At 42.4% G+C, this 13,883-nt stretch overlaps 1 protein-coding gene across 3 annotated transcripts in view; it reads right to left on the bottom strand.

Annotated features, from left to right (window-relative positions):
- The window catches only part of BAIAP2L1 (BAR/IMD domain containing adaptor protein 2 like 1), a 40,183-nt gene that overhangs the window by 1,575 nt on the left and 24,725 nt on the right, over nt 1–13,883 (bottom strand). For 2 of the 3 annotated variants that reach the window (XM_081338094.1, XM_081338096.1), the window contains exons 4-13: nt 8,313–8,374; nt 8,142–8,213; nt 6,328–6,465; nt 5,990–6,142; nt 5,110–5,286; nt 4,033–4,183; nt 2,584–2,782; nt 2,195–2,272; nt 1,939–2,101; nt 29–69 (exon numbers count right to left, since the gene is read on the bottom strand). In XM_081338094.1, coding sequence (XP_081194220.1) covers nt 29–69; nt 1,939–2,101; nt 2,195–2,272; nt 2,584–2,782; nt 4,033–4,183; nt 5,110–5,286; nt 5,990–6,142; nt 6,328–6,465; nt 8,142–8,213; nt 8,313–8,374 — 1,234 coding nt within the window. The remainder of the gene's footprint in view (nt 1–28; nt 70–1,938; nt 2,102–2,194; nt 2,273–2,583; nt 2,783–4,032; nt 4,184–5,109; nt 5,287–5,989; nt 6,143–6,327; nt 6,466–8,141; nt 8,214–8,312; nt 8,375–13,883) is intronic. The other variant, XM_081338095.1, reaches the window with a different exon arrangement.

The raw sequence follows: 13,883 nt of genomic DNA, 5'->3' as shown, positions 1-13,883 counted from the left end.
TCAATGATATTGAATGATTCCAACTTACCTTAGGAAAGGTGGCTTCACAATGCCATTCATGTTAGGTTTCTGAGGAAGGAAAGAAAAGTCATAATTTGCCAAAGAAAAGAAAGCCATTCAAGCAAAAGGAATAAGCAGGAAGGGCACTTGAAATGTATGACTGAGTACATTGAGCCTGAAAATGTATGGATTTCAACTCCCAGAATTCCCCAGCCAGGAAGTTGGGGAGCCCAAAGATGTGTGGACTTCAACTCCCAGAGTTCCTCAGCCAGGAAGTTGGGGCACCTGAAGACATGGACTTCAACTCCCAGAAATTCCCAGCCTGCATGTTGAGGTGCCTGAAGACATGGACTTCAACTCCCAGAATTCTCCAGCCAGGAAGTTGGGGAGCCCAAAGACGTGTGGACTTCAACTCCCACAATTCCCCAGCCAGGAAGTTGGGGCACCTGAAGACATGGACTTCAACTCCCAGAATTCTCCAGCCAGGAAGTTGGGGAGCCTGCAGAAGTGTGGACTTCCAACTCCCAGAATTCACGGCTGGTTGGGGAACTCTGGGAGTTGGAAATCCACACATTTTGAAGTTGCCAAGTTGGAAGTTGGAAAACCTTGACTTAAAACTCACACTGTCAACCATAATTGGCCTCTCCTGACTGTAATCCCTGTACTTGGTAATTTTATACTAATGTTTTTTTTTTTGTATTTTTGCTTTATTTCAGTCTCTCAATGTCATATTTTATTTTTTTTATTTGGAGTTTAGACTGATTGTTATTAGTTTTAGGACCAAAAAAAAGCAATAAACAAACGAGCGTTTGCAGGACAATCCTTGGTAATCACTTCCGACTTTTAAGAGAGGCAACTCTTTTGTAAGTAATCCTTGTTTTGAATAATGAGGGTGTGATTCAGGGAAGTGTCTCATCAGAATGCGTTATGAATTCAGAGAGAGTCAATTTCCTCTTACTAATTTCATATCAGTTCACTTTCACTAATGCCTAAATTGCAATGGCTCGTCGAGACCAGAAGATGGCGCCCTAGCTTTCCCGTTAGACCTAAGCATTATGGGTAGAGTTTTCAAACTTAACTGACTTAACCGTGGCTTTTTCCCTGGCTGATCAACTTCATATTCACTCTTGAACAAACAGGAATTATAATATCTGAATTTATTTAGCCTTCTCTCGGCTTCTCATAGGTAAAGGTAAAGGTTCCCCCGCACTTGCGTGCTAGTCGTTTCCGACTCTAGGGGCCGGTGCTCATCTCCGTTTCAAAGCCGAAGAGCCAGCGCTTGTCCGAGGACGTCTCCGTGGTCATGTGGCCGGCATGACTAGACGCCAAAGGCGCAAGGAACGCTGTTACCTTCCCACCGGAGTGGTCCCTATTTTTCTACTTGCATTTTTACGTGCTTTCGAACTGCTAGGTTGGCAGAAGCTGGGACGAGTAACAGGCGCTCACTCTGTTACGCGGCACTCGGGATTCGACCCGCCAAACTGCCGACCTTCCGATCGACAAGCTCAGCGTCCTAACCCACTGAGCCACCGTGTCCCTTTGTCGGCTTCTCATAGGTTGGCTCTATTAGGTTGGCTCTATTCCAACCCCTGAAATGTCATCTTAACAGTTTAAAACTTCATCTGAACCGAATGTCTCTCGTTTGCTGCAGGCAGCACCAAATTTGAACCAGCTTTTTCTGCCGAGAGCTGTAATTGGACTAAGACTTGGCCAGTACAAGTGACACTTACAATGCTAGCTCGTGAAGTGCAACTGAAGCGGGGGATGAATATTTTCCCCCAAAGTAAGGGCTAACATTTAAAACAATGATACAACTAGCAAGTAGAAGAAGTTTTAAGTTTGGCCTGGCGTTGCTCAGATAGCTGGATGAAACCCGTCAGCCAAAGTATTTTGAAAAGCTGGGTGGTTTTATGTGACAAAACGGGTAGGTTTACTTACAAGAGAGACGCTTTCTCCTTGAGCTGCTGTGGTTCTAGAAGTTTCAAATTTTGGTTCGGAAGCTGGTTTGGTTTGCCCAGATATGACATAATCTGGCGGCGGAATGACGGGGTTTTCTCTGCCCGTTAGGTTGACTGAGCTGACGCTTCGGACGGGCGCAGGGCTAAAAGGAGAGAGAGCCACTGTTAAATCCCAACAAGCAGCGACAAATTCTTCAGCTCAGTTCTGGAGAGCTTCTAGAACAACCCAACTTTACCTTGGAACTGCAGTGCGCAAGGTCTCTTCTGACGGAGCTTCAAAGGGCTTCGTGTAAGAGGATGGGAACCAGCCTTTCCTAGAAGGCAATGGTGTAATAAATTACTGCTTTGTAGAAACCCTTAAGATAGGCTGTAAACAACAAGAAAAGGCGTTTGTGGGGTCCTCGGTGCTCTCTTGAGCTTGGTTCTTTTGTTAGAGACGTTTTTATGACTGTACGCTAATGTTGTTACCTAGTATGGTAATGAAACGTCTGCAAGAAAACAACCAAGGTCAGAAAGTATCACGGACCCTACAGTCATTCTCCTCCTCCTCCTCCTCCTCCTCCTCCTCCTCCTCCTCCTCCTCTTTGGGGTAACAAACGGAGACGTTTGGGAAGCACTGGCGTACACTTTTGTGACATCATGTTCTCCGTACAGCCACCCGTCCCTCTCCTCCGAAACGAGAAGCGTGATATTGTCGCCCTGGGCGAAACTCAGGAGGGTCTCGTTATTCCCAGCGGTGTGTGGAAAGATGGTCTTGACTTTCTGACGCTTTATGATGTTCAGTCCGGTGGCCACAGAGGTAGATCGCGATAAACTGGAATCATCTGCATGACATCGCGAGAAAGGAAAGCGGACAGAAAGAGGCGGGTGAAATTAACGGGAATTCCACAGCAGAGAGCATCAAGCTAACAAATCCAAGCTGGAGATGGTCAGCCTAGCTTGTGTCTTTTAGAGAGGGCTCTCTCTGATTCACTGCTTGCCACTACGATCCATGCTCTTCTGGGTGAAGGATTCTAGTTTAAATTTCGCTTTTTCCCAAAATCTAATCTAATCAATCGATATTCTATTATTCTATTCTATTCTATTCTATTCTATTCTATTCTATTCTATTCTATTCTATTCTACTATCTGTCTATTCTATTCTATTCTATTCTATTCTGTTCTATTCTATTCTATTCTATTCTATTCTATTCTATTCTATTCTATTCTATTCTATTCTATTCTATTCTATTCTATTCTATTCTATTCTATTCTATTCTCCATTCCATCTATTCTATTCTATTCTATTCTATTCTATTCCTATTCTATTCTATTCTATTCTATTCTATTCTATTCTATTCTATTCTATTCTATTCTATTCTATTCTATTCTATTCTATTCTATTCTATTCTATTCTATTCTATTCTCCATTCCATCTATTCTATTCTATTCTATTCTATTCTATTCTATTCTATTCTATTCTATTCTATTCTATTCTATTCTATTCTATTCTATTCTATTCTATTCTCCATTCCATCTATTCTATTCTATTCTATTCTATTCTATTCTATTCTATTCTATTCTATTCTATTCTATTCTATTCTATTCTATTCTATTCTATTCTATTCTATTCTATTCTATTAATTTCTGTAGTATAGTAAGTAGGTAGTCCTTACAACCGCAATTGAGTCCATCCTTTCCATTGCTAAGCGAGTCAGTTGTTAAGTGAGTTTTGCTCTATTTAACGACCTTACCACTGTTGCTAAGTGAATCACTGCAATTATTATGTTAGTAACGTGGTGGTTAAGCGAATCTGGCTTCCCCCATTGGCTTTGTCAGGTCACAGAAGCGGATCAGGTGACCCCCGGGGACACTGCAACCATCATAATTGTGAGTCAGTTGCCAAGCATCTAAGTTTTGATCGTGTGACCAGGGGGATGCTGCAATGGTTGTAAGTGCGAAAAATGGTCATAAGTCAGTTTTTTCCAGTGCTGTTGTGTCCTCGAACGGCCGCTGAATGAACCCTAGTAAGACGAGGATTACCTGTACACGATGTGACCACCTTGACACACTGATAGGCAGGTGTGGTACTTACCTGCTGCGTTGCTTAATTTCTCGGAAGATGTCTTTGGCACGACCGATGGGTTGTTGAACATGTCCACCAAGGGACTGGTGTAGGCTTTGCCTGGGGGCGCTGGGGGCACCCGAGGAGAATGTCTTCGAAGGGAATCGTAATTATTTCCAATCTGCCAACCGAAAGTCAAAGCGTCGATGTTGTGGAACGACGCACAAAGGCATGATAAAATACCAGCAGTTTTATTGACCTATCCAAACTGAATTGCTTCCTTTGAAAGGTTTTTCCTCCCCACCCTGCCCCTTGTTTAGATCCCTCGCCGGTTTCCCGGCTTGATTATATCCCGGAATAGATGGAGGAGCAGCCCAGGAATGAATGCAAACTAGACTGTGTGTATAGGGTGAAAACCGGAGTTGTGAGTGCAGTTTGAGAAATTCGTAAAGGAACAGGTGTGCTTCTGTGTGAGATTTAAGGTGCCAGACTAGAAACTGGGAGATGGCAAGTTCTAATCCTGCCTTAGGCGTGAAAGCCGGCTGAGTGACTTTGGGCCAATCGCCAGGAGACGGTGAGTTCTAATCCCACCTCAGGCCTGCTGGGTGTCTTCGAGTAAATCACCAGGAGACTGTGAGTTCTAGTCTTGTCTTAGGCATGAAAGCCAGCTGGGTGACTTTGGGTCAATCACCAGGAAATGGTGAGTTCTAGTCCCGCCTCAGGCTTGCTGGGTGACTTTGAGCCAATCACCAGGAGACTGTGAGTTCTAGTCCTCCCTTAGCCATAAAAGCCAGCTGGGTGACTTTGAGCCTCTCTCAGTCCAAGCCACCTCACAGGGCTGTTGTGGGGAAAATAGGAAGAGGAAGGAGTAGTCTGTATATATACTGCTCAAAAAAAATAAAGGGAACACTTAAACAACACAATGTACTGTATTTAATAGTAGGATGTCTTATCTTGTGTTCCCTTTATTTTTTTGAGCGGTATATTTACCGCCTATAAAGTAATAAAGCTGGGATAAAATTCTAAATAATAAGTAATAAATTTATTTATTAAATAAATGCCTGAGTTGTACACTTGGGGCCACCATGTTGACTGCCCACTGCCCACCTCTCTCACCAGGTTATTCCTCTCAATCATTGGGGAAGGCAGCGGGGTCCCCGAGAGCGAAACCGATCCAGGCGTCTTGATCTCTTCTATCATATTCATAATGTTCTCTGGAACTTTGGTGGCATCGCTGCAGGTGTCCAACCAGCCCGGCAACTTGGAGTTAAGTATCTCCGAGCACTACAAAGAACAGGACGAAAATGTAGAACTCATAAAGAGATCACTAGGAAAACAAAGACGCTTCTCTCGAGCAAATCTAGAAATTGGCCACGGTTTGGGTTACAATTTTGTTCCACGAGGGCAGTTTTTTTTAAAAAAAACCCCGAGTTTGGAGTTTTGTTTTTGGTAGGCGTGGAATACTGCAGCCAGCCTTGGTAACCACCTTACGAAAAAGATGTTGAGACTTTGGGGAAAAAAAGTGCAGAGAAGAGCAACTGAGATGACGAAAGGCCTGGAGACGAAAAGATATGAAGAACGGTCGCAGGATTTGGGTTTGGCTACTCTGGAGAAAAGAAGGACCAGGGGAGACATGATAGCAGTGTTCCAGTATCTGAGAGGCTTCCACAAAGAAAAGGAAGGGGTCAACTTATTTCCTAAAGCACCTGAAGGCAGGACAAGAAACAATGGATGGAAACTAATCAAGGAGAGAAGCAACCTGGAATTAAGGAGACATTTCTTAACAGTGAGAACAATTAGCTAGTGGAACGGCTTGCCACCAGAAGTTGTGGGTGCTCCATCACTGGAGGTTTTTAAGAAGAGACTGCATAGCCACTTGACTGGAATGGTAGAGGGTCTCCTATTTGAGCAGGAGGTTGGACTAGAAGACCTCCAAGGTCCCGACCAGCTCTAGTCTGACGGATTCAGGTGACTCTTCCATACTCACCTCCACGTGGTAATGGAACAAGCGTTGGGCAAAGCTGCAGTGCTTGTCCACCAGGAAACAAAACCGTTTCTTCTCTTCCAGCAAGGCCTCTCGGCAACCCTCCGCAATAAATCTTTGGATATCGCTCTGTCGGGAGGTTACGTTTTCCACATACTAGACCAAGCATGAAAAGACCAGATTCAGACAACCACACATATTCCCACATGTATTCCCCTTGATAAAGCTGCCAAACCTACACAATAGCCAATTAATTTTTCCACAACGGAGAAGGGATGAAGGAAGCCCTCCTAAACTTTCAAACCAATGTGGGAGGGTAAACTCAAGGGGAAAGTGCCAACCTCGCTTTCTTTATGTTCGTATTTAAAAGCGTTCCGTCCCCCTTGACTTTTCCGCCTGATTTTTTTCAGCTCCGCCTGAGATTTTTCCAAAGAATCCAGTTTGCTTCGGTGTTCGTTCTGGTACCTCTTCAGAGTAGCCTGTAAGGAGAAAGTTCACACACGAGTCTTGTAGGAAGTCCATCATGAGGTTGGGAATTTGGTATCAGCGTGTTCCTACTTGAGGGAGGATGCTGAGACAACAGCAGGCTTAAAAAAAAATAGATTTTTTCCTACGGTTCTGAAACCGTAGGGAATAACAATATTACAATTTTATGAAGACATGCTTCAACCTGTTGACCAATTTCCCCGAGAGGAATATTCGTGAGGTTTTTTTTTAATACCTCTTCCTGTCTTCATTTTATTTCTGCACTGAGATCTTATCTCACCTTCAGACACATAGATTTCTAACCTTGCTAACTGGAAAAAAAAAGGGACACCTAAATTTGGTTGACGTCAAAAGAGGAGAACGCTTGGCGTAAGGAACCAGAGAATGAATCCACGGCTTCTTCCAAGTTAAAACTACGTTATTCTGTTATTTGGTTGATTCTGAAAAGTATCTCTGCTCGGTACCTTCGCCTACACGAGAGGAAAATGGAGCTCATTTGCCAGCTGGAGAGTAGCCAACTTTATAGGTTTACTCAGAGACGGTTGACCTGACATATTGTAACTCTTCTAACAAAAGTCAAAGAAGCCGTGGGAATCCTCTCGTTAAAAAGATTCAACCATCTGAAAATCAACCGGGATTTTCTGTGGTGTCCTTAAAAATGTAGGTGTTGGCATTATTCAAAATTTCCTTCAAGCTAAGCTTCCTTCCAGCAATTTCTCAAATAGGTCTTAAGTTTCCTTTACTTCTGGTTTCCTGGTGGAGCCTACATGGCAGGTATCCAGGTAGCAAGCAGATCTGACCTGGCTTAGCATTTCCGAGTTCAACCGAAATTGGCTAAGTAGCGCCACCTACTGAAATACTTAATGAGTAGTCTCTAGCAGCTTACTCTACTTGCAGTGAGCATTCTTGGAATATAATTTTAGAGTCTACTTAGAGCAGTGGAGGGTATCTCATCAAATATTTCTAGGACCGTATCTAGATCTTAGAGATTTAATTTAAGACGGTGGTTCTTAACCTGTGGTCTGCATGGAGCCCTGGGGGGTCCATGATATCATCACGGTGGGGTGGGGGTCCGCCAAGTCTTGAAAAAAATGTTATATTTAAATCTTAAGTCTTGGAGGGTCCGCCAAGTCTTGAAAAAAATGTTATATTTAAATCTTAAGTCTTGGAGGGTCTGCAAAGGCTTGAAAAAATGTTATATTTATATCTTAAGTCTTGGGGGTCCATCAAGGCTTGAAAAAATGTTATATTTAAATCTTAAGTCTTGGGGGTCCATCAAGGCTTGAAAAAATGTTATATTTAAATCTTAAGTCTTGGGGGGCCCGCGAAGGCTTGAAAAAATGTTATGATTTAAATCTTGAGTCTTGGGGTCCACAGCCATGGCCCACGGCCACAAAAGGTATTTAAAGGGGTTGTCCATGGTGAAGTAAAGATTGAGAACCACTGGTTTAAGAATCCACATGATTTCGTAACAGTTAAGAACAAATTTAAACCAAACTCATTGCTCACGTTCTAAACATGCGCATAAACACACGTGTAAAAATACTGCCATATTGTAAATTCAATGTTGGAGATCTTTTGTTATTTACCAACATAACAGTAGGTTCAAGGGGCAAATTCTTACATTTCATTTTCTCCAGCACCGGGGGAAAAAAAATTATACACTTACATTCATGTATTTTACATCGAGTTCGGTTTTCTTCTCCAGCTCCGATACAATCTCTTTGTGGAATCTCTTGAACTGTGGCCATAAAAATGGGACAGAAGGCCGAGGAGGTTAGCATTTCTTCGTATGGGAATATTTACACAATCTTTTAGGACCGCAGAGAGATTCACTTACGTTTTCTTCCAGCCTGTCATTGAGTTTCTTTTGAGCGATGGAAATCTCAATGAGGACGTGTCCTGTTGACAAACAAGATTAAATTTTATTTTCGGTCCCTTGAGCCCTTCAAAAAAGGAAGAAAGGGCAACACAAGTCAAATATCTTGGAGATGATGTTTGTAGGAACTTTTTATTTTTTAGTTTTTTGACCACCGTCCATTTTTAGAGAGACAATAGTTCTCCCTATACATTTAAAATAGACACTGAAATTTCCACCTGAAAAAGACCTTGTCTGTCTGCTAACTGGCTCTATCGCCCAACTTGCAAATTGAAAAAAATGGAAGGCAACCAGGTGCGGCCCCGGCTTACAGCTATGCATGGATGGGTCCCACCTATTTAAATGGGACTTACACATCGGTTAACTACGGGAAGGCTTGGCGGCGGTGAGCTCATCGCCCGTTCCGGCTTCAGCCTACCTACCTGTAGTTAAGATCGAGCAATGAGGAAACCCTCATTTGCAAGGGAGAAGCTTAGCTGCAGCCACAGCTCCACGGAGAGTAAAGCTTGTGGAAAGCGTGTGGCTTTTGAGTGGTTTTTTTTTATAAAAAAAATATCCTAATTACGGTGACACGGTCGGTGCTTTGCAAAAGGTGCTGCTGCACCAACGCAACTAGCCCAGCGGTTTTCTGTTTGCCTAGATCAACATGTCAGAATGCTGGCGGTTTTAAAAGGGCTTTGCTGTCTCCGCCCCTTGTACACGGATACGTGTATATGTTCAGGAAAACCATGAATTTACCTGGCAGGGCAAGGTTGGAAAAAAAGCAACCAAATCTGCTATATACTGTTATTCTGGTCTCGCTGATTACTGCGAGCAGAACGAGAGAGAATGGCCAGTCTTCCTGGAAAATGTTTTTTTTTAAAAAACAAAAACAAAACACCCTTAACAGAATAACAAGAGTTGGGAGGGACCTCGGAGGTCTTCTAGTCCAGCCCACTGCAGAAGCAGGAGATTCCGTACAGAGAGTTCTCAAATGACAACTACAATGGACCCCCGAGATTTCTGCTGTTAAGCGAGATGGCCGTCAAGTGGGTTTTGTCCCAGTTTACGACCTTCCTTGCCGCGGTCGTTAAGTGAGCTACTGAGGTCGCTAACTTAGGAACAAGGTTGCTAAGCGAATCGGGCTTCCCCCATTGACTTTGCTGGTCAGAAGGTCGCAAAAGGGGATCACGTGACCCCGGGATGCTGCAACTGTCGTTAAGTATGTGCCAGTTGCCGAGCTTTTGAATGTTGCTCGTGTGACCGTGGGGAGAAAAACGGTCCCAAGTCACTTTTTTCAACGCCGTTGTAACTTTGAGCGGTCGCTAAACGTACTGTTGTAAGTTGAGGGCTGCCGACGGCTGTTAATATGTGACATTTTGTACATTCCATATCCTTCTGTGCAGAATACATAAAAGCCACGTATAAAGAATTTATTAAAATTATACAAAAGCCTCGGGGCGCCTTCTGTTCTATGTAACGTGCAAAGCAGGATTGAATCAAGAACGCTAAATGTGTGAAATTATTAGCACGGATGCTCGAGAAATAAAGACAACCACTGGATTTTTAAGGAAGTGTTTTGACTAACAAATTAATTTGCATCAAATGAGTTTTAGTGTGGTGAACTTTTTTTTCTCTCTCGCCGTGATTCAAGCTTTTTAATCCCTTTTCTGGGCTGCAAGCCCTGAGATTTATATATTGCTCAACACTGCCTTGGATGAGCTGGCCCTGTGCTGAGAAACTGCTGAATAGGTTAGACTTGTCTTCTCCTACGTGCATCCAAGACTTAAGCTCTTAAGCACCCTGATTTAGAGTCTACTGCCCTTGAAAAAACAAACTCAGTCAAAAAGCGATTTGCTGACTTACTGGCAATACCTATAAATACCAGAAATGGATTGAATCCCTTATTGATCAAAGTAACAGACTCACGTGCTGGCTTGTTATCTTAACTTTGCTTTAATATTGCTATAAAAATGTGAGGTTTTACTCCCAGAAGGAAAAAAACCCGTTTTGTATTGCAATGATGCTACTATCTAAGCGCCCGCCCGCTTCTTTTTCACCCTTATTCATTTATTTGTACATTCCTTACAGAATGTTTAGTCATTTTACATTGGGAACTTAAATCTCTGTGCAACTGATCAACATCTTCTCTTCCACACCACTATTAGGGAAAGAATATCTGCAGTTGTGTGGAGGTTAAAAAGACAATTCCAGACTCATTGAGGAACGTGGAATCCCAATCATAGGAGGAAAAAGATTTGGGAACACTGGGAAAAGGACAGCAGAAATGTGATAGATGGATGGATGGATGGATAGATAGATAGATAGATAGATAGATATATAGATGATAGAGATGATAGATAAATAGATTGATAGATGATAAATGAAATAGATGATAAATTAGATAGATAAATAGACAAATTAGATAGAGATGATAAATAGATTGATAGATAAATGAGATAGGTAGATAGAGATTGATAGATGATAAATGAGATAGGTAGATAGACAGATAGACAGACAGACAGATGATAGAGATGATAAATAGATTGATAGATGATAAATGAAATAGATGATAAATTAGATAAATAGACAAATTAGAGATGATAGATTGTTAGATGATAAATGAGATAGGTAGAGAGATAGAGATTGATAGATGATAAATGAGATAGGTAGATAGATAGATGATAGATAGACAGATAGACAGATTGATAGATGATAAATGATGGATGATATAGATGATAAATGATAGATAGATAGATAGATAGATAGACAGACAGACAGACAGACCGACCAGGGTCACTCCCCAAACAACCACCAACCACAAAGGACCAGTCAACACAATTTTAGCAGAATGAAACACCTACAAGGCAAAAATATACACCCTGGTTTGATAACAAGCTAAATCACCGTCTGCCAGTGCCGAAGCTTTTCTTTTTTTGCTTTTTTTGCCAGAGGGTGTGTCATTTCACACAACACTGCAGATGCATTCTAAAGGGGTGAGTGTGTGCCCTTGTGCAAGCTTATCAGTTTGCCTGTTGTGGGGCGTGGCAGTGGAAAAAACGAACGAGAAGATCAAAATATCCGCCGGGGCTGTTCCGGCTGTTCCTCTCCCAAACATCATTTTGCACCACTGACGTTGAACCAAGAAGCCTGGCGGGGCTGTTCTTAACCACGTTACACAGTCCCAGTCCTTGACTGTGTTCCTTGCAACCTTTGGACCATGATTCTCCCCAGCAGTTCTTCCTTATTCATCCCTGGCTGAGCGTGGAGGTTCTCAAAAGGAAGAAAGTGACCTTTGATTAGCTGATAATTAGAAGCAGGATGTGGTTAAAATCCTGGAATTCCTTGCTGATGAATCTCAGGGGAAAGCAATGGAAGATAGTCTCTGAGTCTTGAGGGTGTCACAATGTAGACTTAATTCCTCCGGGGCTGGAGGTGGTGGTGGGGATAGAGGATGAATTCATATCTCTTTGGGGGGGGGGGTGTTTCTTGTCCTGTCATGTTGCTTCTCTGTCTAGGCATCTGACTGGAGAAGGCACTGAAGTTCAGCAGCCTTAAAATGTTTTGTGTCTCAAGAGAATGTGATGACCGGTTACAATCTGGCAAAATATTTCTGTGTTTAGAAGAAATAAGAAGGAGCAGAAGAGTAGACCGTGTCTCTGTGGCCAACATGGTGCCCTACGGGAGGGGAATCTACTCAACAGAAACCAGCGGAGTTGTAACACTGGCAAACATTTTATTGATCGCATCAGAGTCTTCGTCAAAGCAAAGCCAAAAATCGTAACTCCACACAACTGAATAAATAAATAAATAAATAAATAAATAAATAAATAAATAAATGCCCATCTGGAATACATCCCTATAATTATTTCAGATGGGATTTATAAAATTAATGTGCCTCCAAAAGAAATGTCACTTCGTCCGTGAGATGGATGGTTATATAAAATTGAATAAGTAAAATAAGTAAAATGTGTGGAATACAATAAAACCGTAGTGTGTTGGTATTCTGTCCAATATTTCCATTCTTTCAACAGAATCCGGAATAACCTTGAAAGATTTAGCTCAGTAGGAAATTGCAAATCTATTATTGATAGGTATTCTCCTTTCAGCAATTTAGTAGATCCAAAATGGAAACATACAGAATAGAATGCCATTTCTAAGACCGACGTGGGTCTAAGATTGCTTTTATAGGCAATAATATACTGTATTGTAGGGAAGTTCAAAAAAGACAGGGAAGAGAAGAGAAGAGAAGAGAAGAGAAGGGAAGGGAAGGGAAGGGAAGGGAAGGGAAGGGAAGGGAAGGGAAGAAAGGAAGGAAGGAAGGAAGGAAGGAAGGAAGGAAGGAAGGAAGGAAGGAAGGAAGGAAGGAAGGAAGGAAGGGTTCTAGAATTAAATTAATTAAATTATTTTATCTTGGGTTAGAAATGCAAACAGTTAAGAAACTATCATTAACATAACTACATTTAGGCAAGTCTGGTTCAAGACACACACATACACCTAACAACTAGATTCAGTTATTTAATTCTGGTTTAATGGAAATCTGTCAGATTCACTCTTTCGTTAGGACCAACTTGCAGATCATTCAGCTATTGTTTAAGTTGAAAGGCCGTAAGTAGCCAAGGAAGATGCTATCTCAGATTTAATCCCTCGCTTTATTTCGAAAGGTGACGAGAGAGCTCCAACCTAGTTCTGGATTCGAGATGAGACAGCCAAGTCCTTGCAATCATTTCAAAAATTTGATGCTGAATCTTGGCACTCTACGGTGGCTGTCCATCCTGAACCTAATGCTCACTACTTTTTTTAAATATAGGTAAAGGTAAAGGTTCCCCCGCACATGCGTGCTAGTCGTTTCCGACTCTAGGGGCCGGTGCTCATCTCCGTTTCAAAGCCGAAGAGCCAGCGCTTGTCCGAGGACGTCTCCGTGGTCATGTGGCCGGCATGACTAGACGCCAAAGGCGCACGGAACGCTGTTACCTTCCCACCGCAGTGGTCCCTATTTTTCTACTTGCATTTTTACGTGCTTTCAAACTGCTAGGTTGGCAGAAGCTGGGACGAGTAACAGGCGCTCACTCTGCTACGCGGCACTCGGGATTCGACCCGCCAAACTGCCGACCTTCTGATCGACAAGCTCAGCGTCCTAACCCACTGAGCCACCGCGTCCCTTTTTTTAAAATATACATATATATAATTTTTCCTTCAGAAACCTAACTTTTAAGAAAGCTTGAGCATCTGCAGAGGATGCGTTTTTCAACTGTCATGATTAAGCGGCAAACTCTGTCCACACCTAGGTACAATACGGATCGGCGAAAGAGAATCCACCAGTTTTTCTAGATCTTTCTTTCAGTTCCTCCATGGGTAACCACCCTCTATGTACTCATGTTGCCGTTTTTAGCAAATTATGACCTGCCTCAATTAGCCTTCTGCTCTGGATGAAACGATCCATCAGAGTTTAGCATTCTTTGTTAAATTTACCTTCATTGCTTGTTCTTCTAAACGTACACAACTAGTTTAAAAAAAATGAATGACCTTTGGTGGCTGGAATTGGGTCTGTCT

This window comes from Vipera berus (assembly GCF_964194415.1).
Source record: "Vipera berus genome assembly, chromosome: 13".
NCBI classification, from domain to species: Eukaryota; Metazoa; Chordata; class Lepidosauria; order Squamata; family Viperidae; genus Vipera; species Vipera berus.
The sequence above is the reverse complement of the archived record's forward strand: the minus strand, read 5'-3'. Positions and strand labels throughout refer to the sequence as shown.